This window comes from Engystomops pustulosus, chromosome 7 (assembly GCF_040894005.1).
Source record: "Engystomops pustulosus chromosome 7, aEngPut4.maternal, whole genome shotgun sequence".
NCBI lineage: Eukaryota > Metazoa > Chordata > Amphibia > Anura > Leptodactylidae > Engystomops > Engystomops pustulosus.
In genome coordinates, this window is record NC_092417.1 from 97093370 (window position 1) to 97112758 (window position 19389).

Below are 19389 nucleotides of genomic sequence, written 5' to 3' on the forward strand. Positions count from 1 at the left end.
TTGTTATGGACACGGTGATACTATATATGAGGGGGTTTCTGTTATGAGTTAGACTTTTTGGGGGGTTATATGTCTCTTAATATGTTATGGGGCTTATGGGCATTTTTATTGATTTACTACTACTACTTTTTCACTTTTCCACCATGTGACATGAACAAGCAATCATCTGATTGCTTGTTCATGGAAATATTCTGCAATACTCATGTATTGCAGGGTATTAGCAGTGTCAGCCTATGCACTAGCATAGGCTGGCACTGTGCCAGTAAGATGACGTCACATACGCGCCAGCACTTCCATAGCAGCGATCGGCGAAAACGGTACGGGGGGGGGGGCATCGTGGGGGAGAGGCCCCCAGAGGCATGTTAGATGCCGCGTTCGAGCATTTAACGGGTTACACACCCTCGATCGGAGCCCACTCCGATCGCGGGTGTTACACTGGGGTGCCGGCTATTAGTTACAGACGGCACCCCTTGTTTCCTGATGCGGGTTGGCTCAGATCCAGAGCCTAGCCAGCATCAGCTCCGTGGCGGATATATCTGCCACGGAGCGCTAAGGGGTTAAGGACAATTTCATTTCTCTCGGCATTTGGAACTTCAAACAAAATAAAGAGTTGATTTGGAATTCACCAATATTTATCATTAATACATTCATTTAGCTGCAGAATTTACCGACATTAACTGAATAGAAGTAGAAAATGCTTCTATGAATATATTGTGCAGTTTCTCCCGAGCAAGAGAACACCCCACATGTGGATGTAACCCGCTGTCTGGGCACCTGGCGGTGTGTGGAAGGGAAGGAGTTATTGATCTTTTGTGGGGAAAATTTTAATAAAATAGTTCTGAGGTGCCATGACGTGTTTGCAGAGCCCCTGTGGCCGCTTTCACAAGTGGCATTTTGGTTGCTTTTTGAAACGCAATCCAAAGGTTCCACCTGCGATCGCATGTTGAGGTAAGATTGCATTTCCTTTTGTTTAGTTAACATACTGGAAACACAATGAGGGGCATTAACTAAGGGTTTTGCGCCAGTTTTCTGATGGATTAAGAAGTGTCTGCACCACAAATGCGTTGCATTCTTAGTAAATGTGCCCCTCCCCCAATGTTACCAAAATATGTGATCACGAGTGGAGCCTTTGGATTTCTTTTCCAAAAGCAGCCCTACATATGGGGTATTGCCATACTTGGAAGAAAGTTGTCGATTGTTACTAAAAACAGAGCCTTATAAATATGAAATGGCCTCTAAAATAATGGAATCTTACATTTCCTTGAAAATTTTAAAAATTGCTGTTCGATTTGCATCTAGCATTTTAATAATATATAATAACATCTGAAAATGCCAACATAAAACATATGGTAATTGTTAATTAGTAACCACTTTTAGTGGTTTGACTAATTGTACAATTGGTATCACATTTAGAAATCATAAAATTGATAATTTTTAAAAATGTTTCACCAAATTCCCAAAAGAAATCGTCCAAAACCTACCACTAATATTAGGTACAACATGGCATGAAAAAAAACAGTCTTAAAATCACCTTGGTAAGTTAAAGTGCTCTAAAAGTTATAACCGAATATAGTGACGCTTAGCAGATTTAAAAAATTGGGCTATAAAATATTCCCAAAGGGGTTAAACCACAGACTAGCCCATACATTATGCAGTACAACCTCTTTAGCAAGCAGGTTCCCTTGCTTCACAAACTGGTGGGAGACAATTTTCACACCACTGGTGTGAAGGTGGCAGATTGGGGGAAATAATCGCAAGTGCTAGCAAAAAGCTAGCTTTTGCGATTATTTCAGGGTTTCCAAGCCACTGACGTGTCACAGAGGGCCCTGATAAATATCCCCCATTGTATATAAGTTTGGTATCTCCATAAACATTATAAACTCTGAGGGGAAAAAATAAGATATCAGGGACTATAATGCTTACCATGTCAAGAGGAGGGTTTCTACTAGGAGCATATATATATTCCGCATCTGCATAAATATCTTCCTAAAAACAGAAAAGAATATATTGAAAAGGCTACTTTGAACCCTGTTATATAACAAGAGGTAACTTCCCCCTCCCTGATTCCCTGTCAGGGACTAGAACCTTTCTGTCATTCAAAGCGCAGGAAATGGTTTGAGGTGTCCACTTGACTTTACCTTTTGAAGCAGTGACCCACCCCCCTTCCCACACACTGACCACACCCAGTAAAGCTCTTCTCCATAACTGGGGCCCTTATAGAGTTACAGTGTTAAACTGTGAAAATGTCCCCTATGGGTCTTTTAAGGCCTCATGGGTGACATATAATGTAAAAAAAACCACACACACACAAAATATTAATAAATATTTAAAGAAAAACATCAATATTTCCCAATAAAATTAAAAATAATCCCTTTTTACGCTATAATAAACACCTGCATAGTTGTCCCATTTGCACATGACTATACATATTGGGGCTCATTAGTGCGCGCGCACTTTTGTCGGACTGTGCACCGTTTTCTGGGCTAAAACAGCTTGCTCAGATATTCAATAAGTGCGCGCTGGGATTGTGGTGGACGCGACCCTAATTGGATTCCATGCAACACAATTAGGGGGCCGACAGACAGTCCGACTGATTCAGACAGAGCATGGTATTTGACTTTCAAATTGTGTCCCATGCCCTAGCACTTAAATGCATCACTAAAAAGATGGTGAACTCTGTCGGACCTGAGCGGGGAAGCGACACATGCAGAATATCGGGCGCATGACCTTAGTGAATTAAGAGTGCATTATCGTTGGAACTCCGGAGAACCTGTAAGTAAATGTGCCCCATTATATATCAAAATGACATCACAAACTAGAGAATTAATTTATGAGGGTCATTTTGAGGTCATTTGAAAACTGAAAAAATACATTACAAAGAATTTATATTTTTCTCCAGATTTTGTCCCAAGCTTTTAAAAATGAAATGAAAAATAAAAATGACAAAGATTCCAAAAAATAAAAATGACTCCTTTAACATGCTTTCATTTTTAACTATCCCTATGTGTCATGCAAAAAAATTTGCAAACATTTACTGTAGTATTTTGCTAAAAGTTTTTTACTTTGTGCAGAGGGAGAAGCTGTGCTGAGCAGTTGAATGCCGAGCACAGCAGAGTTATAACTTTACCCTCATGCCCTTGGAAAAGTTACAACCCTGTAATATAAATCCATTTTCACATCTCTCCAGGGAAACTTTCTAACAATGGCTGTAATTTTGCATGGTCAGATGTTTGACAAGAATAGTAGTTTTCCATGAACCAATCTTGATTATTTCTTAAGAATTTGTACACTTACTTGTTGAATATTCAAATCAAACTCTTTAGAAATGCCCTCCAGATATTTAAAGATCTGTGACTTGTGTGGAAAACTTGCACTCAGTTTTGTCATTACCTGTAAAAGATGATCATTGTTAGAATTGACTCATCAGAATGCAAGTCTCAACATTGAAAATGAATTATAGCATTGCCATACATTTATTAAATGTGGGCCATTCTTCCAGTTTATGCCATTAAGGGCTTCCCTTAGCTGCTGAAAATTTGCCCTCCTGAAGTTTAGAGTGTTTGTTGCCCCTTTACTAACCATCTTAGTGAAGGTTAAAGAGGACCTGTCACCCATAAATCGGGCACTAGGAGCTGCTTACTGAAGTAAGCAGCCCCTAATGCTTAAACAAACGCCGCAGTGTTAGAAGGATAGCGTTACCGCCAAGTGGTCCGATGGGGCGGGGTTGGGGCGTGGTTAGGGGCATGACACACGACAGTCACCTCCGGCCTATGGGGCGAGAGGGGCGGTCCGAGGAAGAGGCAGTACTCCACCTCTGTGTTAGATAGCGTTACCGGAGGTTTCCGGTTGTTGGTTCCAGGACTAGTTGTGAAAGTTATTTGTCTATTGTTATTTTAATATGTGCTGTAGAATCTGCTTGGTTTTGGGGTGTCAGTTAATATTAAATTAACAACAGTATTCAATGGATCTTTATAGGGGATTTATTAAGGGTACAATACTGGGAAATATACATAGAGGATAAACTAACTATGGGGCAGAGAGAGAGTAGGGGAGGAAGTACTCTAACTAAAGATCTCTATACAATCTTATATACATACACTCATAGCTCACACACATTGCCCATCCCCATACCACCTACCACTGTCTTGGCCAATCCGATGATGATGTAGAGTCAATAGGTGCTTCCATATCTTCTTATCACACAAATTTGCAGGACAAGTCATTTGAGTCCCCCCCCCCCTCACCCTGCCCACCGATCTGGGAGAATCCCCAGAGGGCAATGACATGCAGCTGTCCTCAGTGTCTTCTTGTCAGGATGGCCTTAGACCCTCCAGGTATTATAGCACAGTCAATTGTTATCACAAGCAGGCTGTCTCTACAATTAGGGGCAATGTAGGCAATGTAGGTTCTTTCTCTGTCCACAAAGACCCTTACACTGTCTCAAGCTAATTCATGTTGAACTTCCAACAAAATCTCAACACACTAAATGGCTCTTTAACCAAAATGGACTTGTTTAGATTTGTGACAAATTTAGAAGTCTTGAACTACCTCTGCCTATGGACAATTTAGAGAAATAAATCTTACCTCTGCATTTACTGTTCCTGCATTGTTTGACCGACACATTTCACCATATTCCTTGCTGTACTTATAGATAAGCTGATCAGATACCTGAAGCAGAAAAAAAAACTGTCGCTTTATTAAAATGAAACTTGCAATTTCAAATATAATCATTATTCCCCACTTGGACTACTGCAACAGCAGACATTGCAGTGTAACACCTACAGTCAGTGCGACCACAGTATTTGAAATGGCCCACCCCTCCCCAATGGCGTATTTCAAGGGGGTCTACAATCACTTCTTTGGCAACAATAGGGTCAACTCAACACCCTAGAGCTGTCCACAGTTAGAGCCTATAAGATTCTGTCAGACTCAGTACTAGGGAAAGGCAGAAATCATTTGTATTTTATTTATTTATTACTATTTTGCAGACCCGCTAGGGTACTTTAATTCTAGGACATATGATCAATTCTACCATATACTGACATTCTAAAGTACATGATCTGGCACCAGCAGTATGTGGCAGGATTAACCCCTTAGAGATTAACCCCTTAGGGACCCCTTAGAGACGTGGCCCTTGTTGGTTTTTGCATTTTCATTTTTCACTCCCCACCTTCAAAAACCTGCAACTTTTTTATTTTTCCATGTAAAGAGCTCTGTTTGGGCTTGTTATCTGCGTAACAAATTGCACTTCATAGTGATGGTATTTATAATTCCATGTCACGTACTGGGAACTGGGAAAAAGATTCCAAATGCAGTGAAAATGGTGAAAAACCCATTTGCTCCATTTTCTTGTGGGCTTGGATTTTACGGCATTCAATGTGCACCCCAAATGACATGTCTACTTTATTCTTTGTGTGGGTATGATCACGGGGAAACCAAATTTGTATATGTTTTATAATGTTTTCATACATTTACAAAGATTAGAACCTCTTGTAAAAAAAATATATATTTTCTGGCGCTAATTACTTTTTCATACTTTTGTGCGACTTTTGATTATGTTTTCAATGCTACCATTTTTTAGGACTGTACAACCTTTTGATCACTATTTATTGAATTTTTTATATTTTTTAAAATGGCAAAAAAGTGGCATTTTCGACTTTGGGTGCTATTTTCCCTTACGGGGTTAAATGCAGTAAAAAAAACTTTATTGCATTTTGATAGATTGGGCATTTTCGGAGGCGGCGATATCTAATGTGTTTATGATTTTAAGTGTTTATTTATATTCATATCAGTTCTAGGGAAAGGGGAGTGATTTCATTTTTTTTTATTATAAATTTTTTAAAAACTTTTTTAAATTTTTACTTTCCTGCTATGGAGAGGGCACAGCCCGTGAGCCCTCTCCATGTACCCTTACCGACGCGCACCGTACTTTTACGGCACACGTCGGTAAGGGGTTAAAATAATGCAAATATGCCTGAGGTGTTTAGAGCTCCATAGATTTTAAAGCCTTTCATTATTAATAACAAGGGCATAGGAAGCTTAAATAAAAGTGTATTCTGCCATAGGGGGCACACACCAGAATGTCAGTGTTGTTGGTTTACAATCTGTGATACTGCTGGTAAATTGCCTTTTAAGGAAATCTTCGATTTGATTCTATGCATTATGAACCAAACATATTGCTCCATCGCTCCTTTGGCTGGCTCAGCGCTTCTCCTCACCTTAATAATGCTCTGCTCCAGCCTTGTCCTGCCCAGCATAAGCCGAGAATATGTCATCACTGTGTTTTGCCTGACAGGCAGAAGTAATCAATCGCTGCACCATCTCCCAGCTGCTGTCTATGAGTCATCCAGCTGAAGTTGATTAGTCTTGTCTGGATAAGCCCCGTGTGTAATGTGTTTGTGTAGACACCCAGCTTTCCCAAGGTCCTGAATTTTATAAGTGTTTTATGAGCAGAACCACTCTGCTCAGAGATTAACAAGATATGTTTCTGCATCAGTATAGCTACAGCATTTTCAAGGTATGTTTGGTTCACAAAACATAAAAACAATTGGTAGATTTTCTTTAAATAGGACCTGTCACCCATAAATTGGGCACTAGGAGCTGCTTACTAAAGCGCTGCCTCTTCCCCGGACCGCCCTGCTCGCTCCATAGGCTGGCGGTGACTGCCGCGTGTCATGACGCAATCACCGCCCCTAATCCCGCTTCCTCATGAATACATCGGACCGCTTCGCGAGCATTTACATTGTATTCTGCCGCTGTGTTAGATAGCATTACCGGAGGTTTCCAGTAACGCTATCACTCTAACAGTGCACTGTTTGTTTAAGCACTAGGAGCTGCTTACTTTAGCTCATAACAGGTTTATGATGGGTGGAGAAGTAGTCATTCTGAATGCAGCCCATGACAACAATGTTGTTAGAGAATATTTGGAGAAAACAAATCACTACAGTGTCTAATGTCTGCCATGTAGATACAGAACAAAAAAAGCACAATAATTTGTTGGACAGTTCTATAGTTTTACTCTCTGTAGCCGAACTACTACATGATCATAGATGTAGGTTATCAAACTGTTTGCATCATTCATTTTTGACAACTTTTCACCCAGGATGCTTGGTTGGAAGCTGTTAAAGGCACTGCGTACCATAGAGTTGGCCTTCTCCATGTTATGTGCAACATATGAATCTTACAGACATCTTCTACTTCAAGCACCTTCTTGTATGTAAATTGGAGAGTGTCCATATACAGCTTCACAGCTATGCCCATCCATATACAATTTTGGCCACCTATATCTATCCCCCACAACTACAGCCTTTTCCCATAACTAGAGAACCTCAGCAATCCCTACTAATTCAGAAATTTCTGTCTTAAATTCGGAAATTTCAATTCCAAACATAAATATATGTATGTCCCAACTCATCTTAGAACTAAACACATGGTACACGCCTGGCAAATATGAATGAGTATGTAGATAAATTCTTTGACCCCAAAATTGCATATGTCTGCTGTGCTGTTATAAGCCATTATATAAGCCATTTTTCTACAGAAAGTGTCAATTCCCTTCATTTGGTAAATTTTTTACTGTATATGGTTTTGTTCAGTATAATTGTTACAAATTACAATTTCTATACAGAACTGGTTTTAGACTAACTGGGACCCTGGGCAAAATTATTAGCGGGGCCCTTAAATATTCCAGACATGCAATCATTTTAGACATAGATTTACTCATAACCACAATAAAAAAAAACTTCCAGGGGTGTTTCTAGGGTCTGAAAAGATTAAGAGCACAAATCTGGAGGCACGGCACCTAGAGACACATTTTTGCTGCACACCTCCTCTCTGCTTATTTAGGTGCTGGAGAGAGGAGATGCTCCCATCTGCAGGGGATTCCTGCTCTTCCTCTTGCAGAGAGAAATCAGTGGCAGGAGGCCCTTTTAGTGATGTGGGCCCAGGGCAATTGCCCATTCCCCCCTACTTATGCCTACCCTGTTTCCATACCAGGTAAACAGTGTAAACTGCTTAATTTATTATTTCAACTCACCTTCATCAGACTAGGGACTTCTGTTTCTAAACGAGGAGCAGCCCAGATCACAGTAGATACCGGCTCAACTAATGTTGGATCCAATTCTCTGTGAATTAACAAAATACTTCATGAAGAATTACGGTATAGATTTGGTTACCAGTCACACCCCCACAATGATATTGGGACCTACAGATCATTGCAGCCTGCGGCTAGAGTGAATTACTTTAATGACTTTCAGAGAGCTATACTGGGAGGTAATGAAAGTTGTCTGGAATGAAGCTCTATTGTTGTTATCATAACAAAATACAGCAGAGCAATTTTCCATTTAACCCCTAATTAAATGCACACCATTATATGAGACGTATGAAAAGGATTCAGCTGATGTCAGATATATTTGAAATGCACTATATAAGTGCAGATGGATAACAGTTAGAAAAAGGGGTAAAGGGAAAAGTGCCATAAATATGCATGTTTGGCTGATATTAGGGATGCAAGGCCAGAAGCAGCATCACTACAGAAGGCTGCCCCTAGCAACCAGGGCGATGACTGTTGTAGGAAGGTTGGGAATAGGAGTGCAGAAAGGGTTACATAGATGTTGGTGGTAGAGGTTTCTATAAATTAAGTGGACAGATAGGGTTATCTATCACCAGGACCATGAATGCCAAACAGTATGTTGTCTTCCAGGTGCTCAGTTTCAGCATGTTGCAGATCGGATAGACAGATTGTTCTAGGATTAGAGAAGATACAGCTGTCATGGTCCAAATTGGTACCAATGACAAAGTCAGTGGGAGATGGAAGGTCCTTAAAAATTATTTTCGGGAACTAGGTATTAAGCTCAAACATAAACCTCCATGGTAGTGTATTCAGAAATACTACCAGTGCCACAAGCAGAAAATGGTGCAGGAAGGAGGGTTTGGTTCATGGAGAACTGGACCAAATCCTCTGTCGTCCAACAGGCTCTTTGCTAAGGTCAGGCCGCACCTAAATGTGGAGAGTGCGGCTGTGCTGGGGGAGAAGATGGTTACTTGTCTGGATGAGCTTTTAAACTAGCATGTGGGGGGGAGGGGGGGGGAGTAAAGAAGAGAGAGTAGACAAGACAGGGATAAAACAGTGAGGTGGGATTATTTTTAGAGGCATAGGGTTTAAAAGCAAAGTAAGGAGGGAATCATGAATGCAGCTAGACCAAAGAAATATATAGGTATAAAAGATAAATGTTTGTTGACAAATGTCAAAAATCTCACAGGAAGTGGAGTCATTTCATTTCATAATAGCCAAAGGAATAAGGATGGGGGAACAATATAAAGGGCATGTACACGAATGCCAGAAGCTTCACAAACAAGCTGGAGGAATTGGAAGTCTTAATGTTGGAGGGCAAAATTATATAGTGGGCATCTGTGAAACGCGGTTCAACAATAGCTATGACTGGGCTGTTACTATAGATCAGTGATGGAGAACCTTTTAGAGGCCGAGTGCCTAAAATGCAACCCAAACCCTTCTGACTTGAAGTGAAGTGCCAACACAAAAATTTAACTAGAATAACAAGGTTTTAATTGAGAAAACGAGTCATATACGTAATATAGTATAAAATGCATACAGCTTGTCACCATGTAGTATAAAATGCATACAGAATGCCGCCATGTAGTATAAAATGCATACAGCTTATCGCCATGTAGTATAAAATACATACAGAATATATATATATATATTATATATATATATATATATGTATACACATATAAACACCTACATATACACATCACATGCATAAACACCTACATATGCACATCACATACATATACACCCACATATACACATCACATACATATACACATCACATATACACATCACATACATATACACATTACATACATATACACATACATATACACATACATATACTCATTACATACATATACACAGATAAACTTACTTTATTTTATTTTCTTCTACAGGAAGGTTCTCCAGGAATGCATGCAGGTTACGCTGTATGTATTCTCCACTCCCACCTGGAGCAGAGGAGAGGGGGGCTACGGAGCGGAGGAGAGGGGGGCTACGGAGCGGAGGAGAGGGGGGCCACGGAGCGGAAGAGAGGGGGGCCACGGAGCGGAGGAGAGTGGGGCCACGGAGCGGAGGAGAGGGGGGCTATGGAGCGGAGGAGAGGGGGGCTACGGAGCGGAGGAGAGGGGGGGTATGGAGCGGTGGAGAGGGGGGCTACGGAGCGGAGGAGAGGGGGGCTACGGAGCGGAGGAGAGGGGGGCTACGGGGCCAGAGCAGAGCGGAGTGAACCAGGAGGGAGCAGAGCGGAGCGGGCCGGGATAATTACTGCGCATGCACGGTTTCTATGGGAGCAACTGAAACTTTCAGCGCTTCCCAAGTTACCGCGCATGCGCAAAAACTCTGCGGTTCTGTCTATGGAGCAGCGCAAAGTTCCGCCGGTCGCATAGACAAATTTTTATGGGCAGCGGGCACAGGCTTACCGGCGACGGTACGCGTGCCAACAGAAATGGCTTTGCGTGCCGTCTGTGGCACGCGTGCCATAGGTTCGCCATCGCTGCTATAGATGGTTATAGTCTTTTTAGAAATGATCGTGAAAATAAAAAAGGCGGAGGGGTTTGTTTATATCAGAAAACAAACCTCATGCCCATCCAGCGAGAAGAAATTAGCAACCTTTACCCTCCAAGGAAATAAACTCTTATATGGTAGAATAGTAGAAGCCACAGCCAGGGACAGATTCCGGGGCACCCACCACTTTACTTTTAAAGGGGCCGCACCAGTTGGACAGTCAGCGACTCAGCTCAGCTGACTCACTGACTGTCTCTGTGTGCGATGTGCAGCAGCTGCCCGTATCACACACAAGGATCACCGATGGCATCTGTGTCAGTGAGACACAGCTGCCATCGATGGGGGAGATCGCTGATGCACTGTTTCAGCAGCAGCATGTAGTGATAGACTCATTTACTAAGGGCCCTGCGGCCGCACTTTCGTCGGGTTTCCCGATTTTTTCCGTTTTGCACCGAATTCCGCCGGGATTTTGGTGCACTTGATTGGATTTCGGCGCAATTGCACCGGCTTACACACGACAGAAATCAGGGTCCGTGGCCGACGGAAAACCCGACGGATTTTAAAAAACGAAGTGTGTCGCAAAATCAAGCACTCACATGCACCGAGAAGAACCAGTTGAACTACGGTGGATCTCGGCGGACCTCGGCGCAGCAGCGACACCTGGTGGACATCGGGCGCACAACCTTAGTGAATCGCCGGAAGACCTGAATCCTCATCAGAGAACGCACCGCTGGATCGCGACAGGACCGGGCAAGTAAATCTGCCCCTGGGTGTGATGACATCACACCACCAGCGTCCCATCACTACATGCTGCCACCGAACCAGTGCATTGGCAATCTCTCCCACAGATGGCAGCTGTGTCTTCAAAGAGGCCGGCGGCTGCCCAACAAAAGAGAAAGAAGATGGCTGCAGTGTTGTGGGATCACTGGAAGGGAAGATGAGGTGAGTATATAGTTTAATTTTTTTTGTAGCTATATACTACAGGCGGTTGGTGGATATATACTACTGTGAGCTGTTGGCTTTATACTACTGGGAGCTGGTGTCTATATACTACTGGGGGCTAGTGGCTATATACTACTGGCGCCTGTTGTCTATATACTACAGGAGACTGGCTGCATACTACAGGGGGATGGCTGTATACTACATGGGACTGGTGGCTATAAACTACTGGGGGCTGATGGCTATATACTACAGGGGGCTGGATGTATACTGCAGAGGACTGGTGGCTATATACTACAGGGGGCTGGATGTATACTGCAGAGGACTGGTGGCTATATACTACAGGGAGCTGGTGGCTACATACTACTAGGGGCTGGCAGGCTATATACTATAGGGGATGGTGGCTATATACTACTGGGAGCTGGTGGCTATATACTACAGGGGGCTGGATATACTACAGGGTGCTGGTGGCTATATACTACAGGGGGCTGGTGGCTATATACTACTGGGGGCTGGTGACTATATACTACTGGGGGTGGTTGGCTATATATACTACTGGGGGCTGACTGGCTATATATACTACTGGGGGGCTGACCAGCTGTATAAACTACTGGGGGCTGGCTCGCTGTATACACTACTAGGGGCTTGCTGGCTGTACACACTACTGGGGGCTGGCTGGCTGTATACACTACTAGGGGCTTGCTGGCTGTATATACTACTGGGGGCTGGCGGGCGGTAAGCCATAGAGCGACCGTCTTCTCCATTCATCTCTGTGAGTGCTCATCACTGAGACCCCACTGATCAGCATCTAGATTGGTGGGAAAATCCCTTTAATAATTTAAATGGGTGTGGCTCTTTATATTGAGGCATTTACATGCAGACAGTATATACATTAATAGATTAGAGGGGTCTGTATGTAAATGACTTTGAGAGGGGCTGTAGATGACATACATAATATATAAATTAGTCAAGGATGCTGTCACGGGTGGTCCCGCGACCCACATCGCGGGTCGCGGGCTCACCCGTGCCGCCCTGCCCCCGCCAGCGCGCCGCCAGCGCATCTCACCCGTCCCGGCTCCTGGCTCACTCCCCTCCGCTGTGCGCGCGCGTCCCCGACTGCTAGGGCGCGCGCGCGGCACCTTCTCCAAATTTAAAGGGCCAGCGCGCCATTAATTGGCGCTGGCCATATTGCCCAATTCTTCATAAGCTTGCCTCTTCCTGTTACCCTTGCCGGATCTTTGTGCCTCATAGCCTTAGAGAAAGCTTACTAGCGATTATTCCTGCGTTCCCGTGTATTCCTGCGTTCCCGTGTATTCCTGCGTTCCCGTGTATTCCTGTGTGTTCCCGCTCCTGTGTTACCTGAGTTCCTCCGTGTTGCTGTGTTCCGTGTGCCTGTGTTCCCTCTCCCACCTGCCTGGACCTCCTGTTGCTGACCCCGGACTTGGACCTGACGTTGCATCTCTGCCGCCTGCCCTGACCCCGTGCCTGGACCTGTCTACGAGATTGTCATCCGCTAAGGTACCTCGACCTCGGCTGCCACCGTGGGCTAGTCACACCTGGGAACGACCTAGTGGTATCCTGCCGCAGCAAGTCCAACCCGCTTTGCGGCGGGCTCTGGTGAATACCAGGTGCCGCTAGGCTCCGGTTCCGGGTGTTGGCTAGTTACATCTCCCGCGGTGGTCCAGAGGATCCACTGATCCTAACAGTAAGATCCGGCCATGGATCCCGCCGAGGCTTCTTCTCCCAGTCAGCCTGATCTCGCCACCATCGTGATCCACCAGTCCCGGCAGATTGCTGCACAACGGAATCAACTGGAGCAAGTCACCGCCATGCTGCAACAGCTGCTAGCTACCCAGCATCAGCAACAGTCTCCTGAGGTGGCCGCTGCGACTCCTGCTACCCCGGCTTATCTCCCTGCTGCTGAACCCAGGCTACGTCTCTCTTTGCCCGGCAAGTATGACGGGGATCCCAAGATGTGCAGGGGCTTCATCACCCAGTGCTCCCTGCACATAGAACTTATGCCGTCGCAATTTTCCACAGAGCGGTCCAAGGTGGCATTTTTCCTCAGCCTCCTTTCCGGGAAGGCCCTGGCCTGGGCTACTCCTCTTTGGGACAGGGATGACCCGGTTGTCGCTACCCTCTCGGAATTTCTGGCAGAGTTCCGGTCAGTCTTCGAGGAACCGGCCCGAGCCTCCTCTGCGGAGTCTGCATTATTGAACCTGCGCCAGGGTAACTCATCTGTGGGAGAGTACGCAGTTCAGTTCCGCACCCTGGCTTCTGAACTTGCCTGGAACGATGCGGCCCTCATTGCTACCTTCAAGAAAGGACTTTCTGCGCAGGTCAAGGACGCGCTGGCAGCACGGGACCTGCCGTCAACTCTGAGTGGTCTGATCACCCTGGCCACTCGAATTGATGTGCGGTTTAAGGAGCGCGCTGTGGAACTACGCTCCGAGTACCCCCAAGGCCGTCTTAGACGTCTTCCTCGCCTGGCACCTGTATTCCAAAAGCCGCTTCAGCCCCCGGCTGAATCTTCTGCTGATGAACCTATGCAGGTGGACCGAGTCCGGCTTTCTCTACAAGAGCGTTCCAGGCGACGTCAGGAGAACCTGTGCATGTATTGTGCCAGCCCAGAGCACTTCGTCGGGGCTTGTCCTGTCCGCCCCCAACGTTCGGGAAACGCCAGCACCTAGGCTTCTCAGGAGAAGCGTCCCTAGGTGAGAATAAAGCTTCTCCACGCTTGACTCTCCCCGTACTCCTCAGCGTTGGCTCTGGCACCCAGATCCAAGTTTCCGCCTTCCTGGATTCGGGCTCTACAGCGAACTTTATGGATGCTGCCCTGGTCTCCCAGCATCACTTCCCGGTGGTTCGTCTCAGGAGGCCATTGTCCATTGCCTCGGTCAGTGGCCAAATTCTCTCCGTGCCCATCCGGTTTCGCACAGAACCCCTGCTCCTGCAAGTTGGAGCATTACATAGAGAAAGACTGTCCTTTTTTGTGCTGCCCCAGTGCACTTCCACTCTCCTGCTGGGCCTCCCCTGGTTGCAACATCATGCCCCTGTTCTGGACTGGTCTTCTGGGGAGATTCTCCGCTGGGGTCCGGATTGTTCATCACACTGTATGAAGGTTCTACATCCGCTCCCTGTCGGGACTTCTACCTTGTCTCCTAAGCCTTTGGGGGGGCTTCCCGCTCCATACCAGGACTTCGCGGATGTGTTCTCCAAGAAACAAGCTGAGACCCTTCCTCCACATCGTCCCTACGATTGCCCCATCGACCTGCTGCCTGGATCTTCTCCTCCTCGGGGTCGGGTGTACCCGCTCTCGGTACCTGAAACAGCCGCCATGTCCGAGTATGTCCAGGAGAATCTACAAAGAGGCTTCATCCGTAAATCCTCCTCTCCGGCAGGCGCCGGCTTCTTTTTTGTCACCAAGAAAGATGGCTCTCTCCGCCCCTGTATTGACTATCGCGGTCTTAACAAAGTCACCGTTAAGAATCGCTATCCTCTGCCGCTGATCACGGAGCTGTTTGATCGCCTACGGGGTGCGAGAGTCTTTACCAAGCTGGATCTTCGTGGGGCCTACAATCTTATCCGCATCAGGAGGGGCGACGAGTGGAAGACCGCCTTTAACACCCGTGATGGGCATTTTGAATATTTAGTTATGCCTTTCGGACTCTGTAATGCGCCAGCCGTTTTCCAAGAGTTTGTCAACGATATCTTCAGGGACTTATTGTACCGCTGTGTTGTGGTTTACCTGGATGACATCCTTGTGTATTCTGCTGACCTCGAGTCCCACCATTCCCATGTACGGCAAGTGCTCAGCCGCCTCAGGGCCAACCATCTCTACGCCAAACTGGAGAAGTGCCTGTTTCATCAAAAAAGCCTTCCATTCCTCGGCTACATTATTTCCGATAAAGGCTTGCAAATGGATCCTGATAAGTTATCTGCGGTTCTTCAGTGGCCACGCCCAGTGGGACTACGGGCTATTCAAAGATTCCTGGGCTTCGCAAATTATTATAGACAATTCATTCCTCACTTCTCGACTCTGGTAGCTCCTATGGTGGCGCTAACGAAGAAAGGTGTCAATTCTCGTGCCTGGCCCCCAGCGGCTGACCAGGCCTTCACGAGGTTAAAGTCTGCTTTTTCTTCTGCATCCGTCCTTACCAGACCAGATACCGAGAAGCCATTTTTTGTGGAGGTTGATGCCTCCTCCGTAGGAGCTGGAGCGGTCCTTACTCAGAAGGGGCCTAGGGGCCGTACTCTATCTTGCGGCTTCTTCTCCAAAATTTTCTCCCCTGCAGAGAGGAATTATTCTATTGGAGATCGTGAGCTTCTGGCCATCAAGCTGGCCTTGGAGGAGTGGCGTCATCTGTTGGAGGGAGCCAGATTTCCAGTCAGCATCTACACTGACCACAAGAACCTCCAATACCTACAGTCGGCTCAGCGGTTGAACCCGCGTCAAGCCCGGTGGTCTCTCTTCTTTTCCCGTTTTGACTTCCAAATCCATTTTCGCCCTGCCGAGAAAAACATCAAGGCTGACGCCTTGTCCCGTGCTTCGGATGTTATGGGGGAGGACTGTGCCCCGAGATACATCGTTCCTCCTGAGAGACTTGTGCTGGCAGCGCCGGTGGACCTCCGGCAATTACCTCCCGGCAAGACTTATGTGCGACCTGGTCTTCGAAAGAGGATTCTGACCTGGGGACATTCCTCTCGTGTGGCTGGGCACCCTGGAGTGCAGCGCTCTGTGGCCCTAATTTCCCGATTCTATTGGTGGCCTGATTTGGTCAAGGACGTTCGGGATTTTGTGCGGTCCTGTACCTCTTGTGCTCGTAATAAGCCCTCACGACAAAAACCAGCTGGTCTTCTGTTGCCGTTACCCGTGCCTACCTGCCCGTGGTCTCACGTGGCTATGGACTTTATTACAGATCTGCCACCATCATCTGGCAATACCGTTATCTGGGTGGTAACCGACCGCTTTTCCAAAATGTCTCATTTTGTTCCTCTGCCAGGCCTGCCGTCTGCTCCACACCTTGCCAGCCAGTTCTTCACCCACATCTTTCGCCTACATGGACTTCCGTTGCACATAGTCTCGGACCGAGGGGTCCAGTTTGTCTCCCGCTTCTGGCGAGCCCTGTGTAATCAACTGCAGATAAAACTGGACTTCTCTTCTGCATACCATCCTCAATCTAATGGACAGGTTGAAAGAGTTAACCAGACTTTGGGCTGTTACCTGCGTCACTTTGTCTCTGCCCGTCAGGATAACTGGTCCACTTTGCTACCTTGGGCAGAGTTCTCTTATAACTCCCTGGATTCGGAGTCTGCTGGTGCATCACCCTTCTTTGTTCTATATGGAAGACATCCACGTCCACCCCTACCTCTCTCCGTGTCTGCTGATGTTCCTGCTGTGGAAGAGTTGGTAACGGACCTTAAAGCTATTTGGGAGCAGACTCGTCAGTCCCTGCTTCAGGCCTCTGCCCGCACCAAGACTCAGGCCGATAAAAAACGCAGGTCTCCTCCCATCTTCTCTCCAGGGGATAAAGTGTGGCTGTCTTCAAAATATGTCCGGTTGAAGATTCCCAGCTACAAGCTTGGCCCTCGCTATCTGGGTCCATTTGAGGTGCTGAAGCGTATTAACCCTGTGGCTTATAAGCTGCGCCTTCCTCCCACCATGCGCATCCCGAACTCCTTTCATGTCTCCCTACTCAAGCCTGTCATCTTGAATCGCTTCTCCCAGCAAGATCCTCCTCCTACTCCAGTGGCGGACTCTACCAACACATATGAGGTAAAAGAGATCTTGGACATGAAGACGGTGAGGGGGAAGCGGTTCTTCTTGGTTGACTGGAGGGGGTTCGGGCCTGAAGAAAGGTCGTGGGAGCCAGAGGACAACATATTGGATCGTAGTCTTCTGCAGAGGTTCCTCCAGCCTAGGAGGAGGGGGAGGCCGAAGGGGGGGGGTACTGTCACGGGTGGTCCCGCGACCCACATCGCGGGTCGCGGGCTCACCCGTGCCGCCCTGCCCCCGCCAGCGCGCCGCCAGCGCATCTCACCCGTCCCGGCTCCTGGCTCACTCCCCTCCGCTGTGCGCGCGCGTCCCCGACTGCTAGGGCGCGCGCGCGGCACCTTCTCCAAATTTAAAGGGCCAGCGCGCCATTAATTGGCGCTGGCCATATTGCCCAATTCTTCATAAGCTTGCCTCTTCCTGTTACCCTTGCCGGATCTTTGTGCCTCATAGCCTTAGAGAAAGCTTACTAGCGATTATTCCTGCGTTCCTGTGTATTCCTGCGTTCCCGTGTATTCCTGCGTTCCCGTGTATTCCTGTGTGTTCCCGCTCCTGTGTTACCTGAGTTCCTCCGTGTTGCTGTGTTCCGTGTGCCTGTGTTCCCTCTCCCACCTGCCTGGACCTCCTGTTGCTGACCCCGGACTTGGACCTGACGTTGCATCTCTGCCGCCTGCCCTGACCCCGTGCCTGGACCTGTCTACGAGATTGTCATCCGCTAAGGTACCTCGACCTCGGCTGCCACCGTGGGCTAGTCACACCTGGGAACGACCTAGTGGTATCCTGCCGCAGCAAGTCCAACCCGCTTTGCGGCGGGCTCTGGTGAATACCAGGTGCCGCTAGGCTCCGGTTCCAGGTGTTGGCTAGTTACATCTCCCGCGGTGGTCCAGAGGATCCACTGATCCTAACAGATGCACTGTATATAAGGGTGTTGTATGTAAATGAATAATGCCGGCTTAGGGTATATTATTAAAATGACTCTATTATTGAGTCTGCAGTCACATGATGTGTTTGCTTTTCTGTTTTGAACTGCATTGCAAATGCATTATGTGTTGTGTACATGAAAAAGTGTGGGGCATTATTACTCAAAATCAATTTGGGGGAAGTACTATCAGATAATTTATCTAGTATATAATTATAAAGAAGACAGCAGGAGAGCAGCACTCCGTGGTGATTAATGTTTATTCAACACCAGTGGTAGTACAATGCAACGTTTCGGCTAGCTCCATGTAGCCATTTTCAAGCAATGTGAAAGGTGATACAAGGCGGGTTTATATCCCCCGCAGGATGTGACATCATCAGTAGTGAAAACAAACAGTCAACATAATGATACATTGTGGCAGTATAAAAAGCATACAATAATTATACATCTGTGTCATATCGTGATGTGTAACAACATATGTGACACCAAGATTAAAATATGGGGAGGAAAATCTACCATAACACGCCATTAGAAAAAGCTGTAGTGTAAGCACATGTCACAGGGTTGCTTAGCAACCGCGCCAGACGCACCAATGCACTATCCACGGCCAAGATTCATCAGGTCCCCTTCATGATGAGACGGCTTTGTCTATCCGCATAGGTGGCACTTACCCGACCCTGCGCCAAAGGAACATAGTGACCCGATTGCTAGTAGATGTCCGAGCGACGGGACTCTGAGACTCAGATAGCAGCGCTTAGCAGGTCATGTGCCACAGCGGATCACAGAGATTACCTCCCGTGACGGGACGGCCATCTTTGTTTAGGGAAACCTGATCTGAGCCGATAGATTTGAGGGGTACACTAAGGCAAGTATCAAAAAGCGTGTCTCGGCAGAATATACATGTCAGTCACATCGGGATGAACTGTGTCTCCCAGACCACTAGTCAGTGGCCGTGGTGCCATCACTACTTAGCACTCGGGAACCGAGCGCATTGTAATGGAAACCAGATGGAGTCTCGTCACCCTCCTCGGACTGCTTGTACTGCCATTGCAAATGACACCACCAATTTTGTGTATCCCAAAGGCATTTTCGTACTTGCGTGAGGCAAAAAAGAGTGTCTGGACATGGCTGGATAAAAGAGAAAAAATTTTTTTTGAAAAATCCAGATGCAGGAAAATA

The 19389-nt window shown here is 46.6% G+C and overlaps 1 protein-coding gene across 3 annotated transcripts in view; it reads right to left on the reverse strand.

The window, feature by feature from the left end:
- Positions 1–19389, reverse strand: part of LOC140068900 (IST1 homolog) — a 62090-nt gene that overhangs the window by 17609 nt on the left and 25092 nt on the right. For 2 of the 3 annotated variants that reach the window (XM_072114258.1, XM_072114259.1), the window contains exons 4-7: positions 8036–8123; positions 4585–4668; positions 3295–3390; positions 1924–1986 (exon numbers count right to left, since the gene is read on the reverse strand). In XM_072114258.1, coding sequence (XP_071970359.1) covers positions 1924–1986; positions 3295–3390; positions 4585–4668; positions 8036–8123 — 331 coding nt within the window. Of the gene's footprint in view, positions 1–1923; positions 1987–3294; positions 3391–4584; positions 4669–8035; positions 8124–18881; positions 19239–19389 lie in introns of those variants that run through there. The other variant, XM_072114261.1, reaches the window with a different exon arrangement.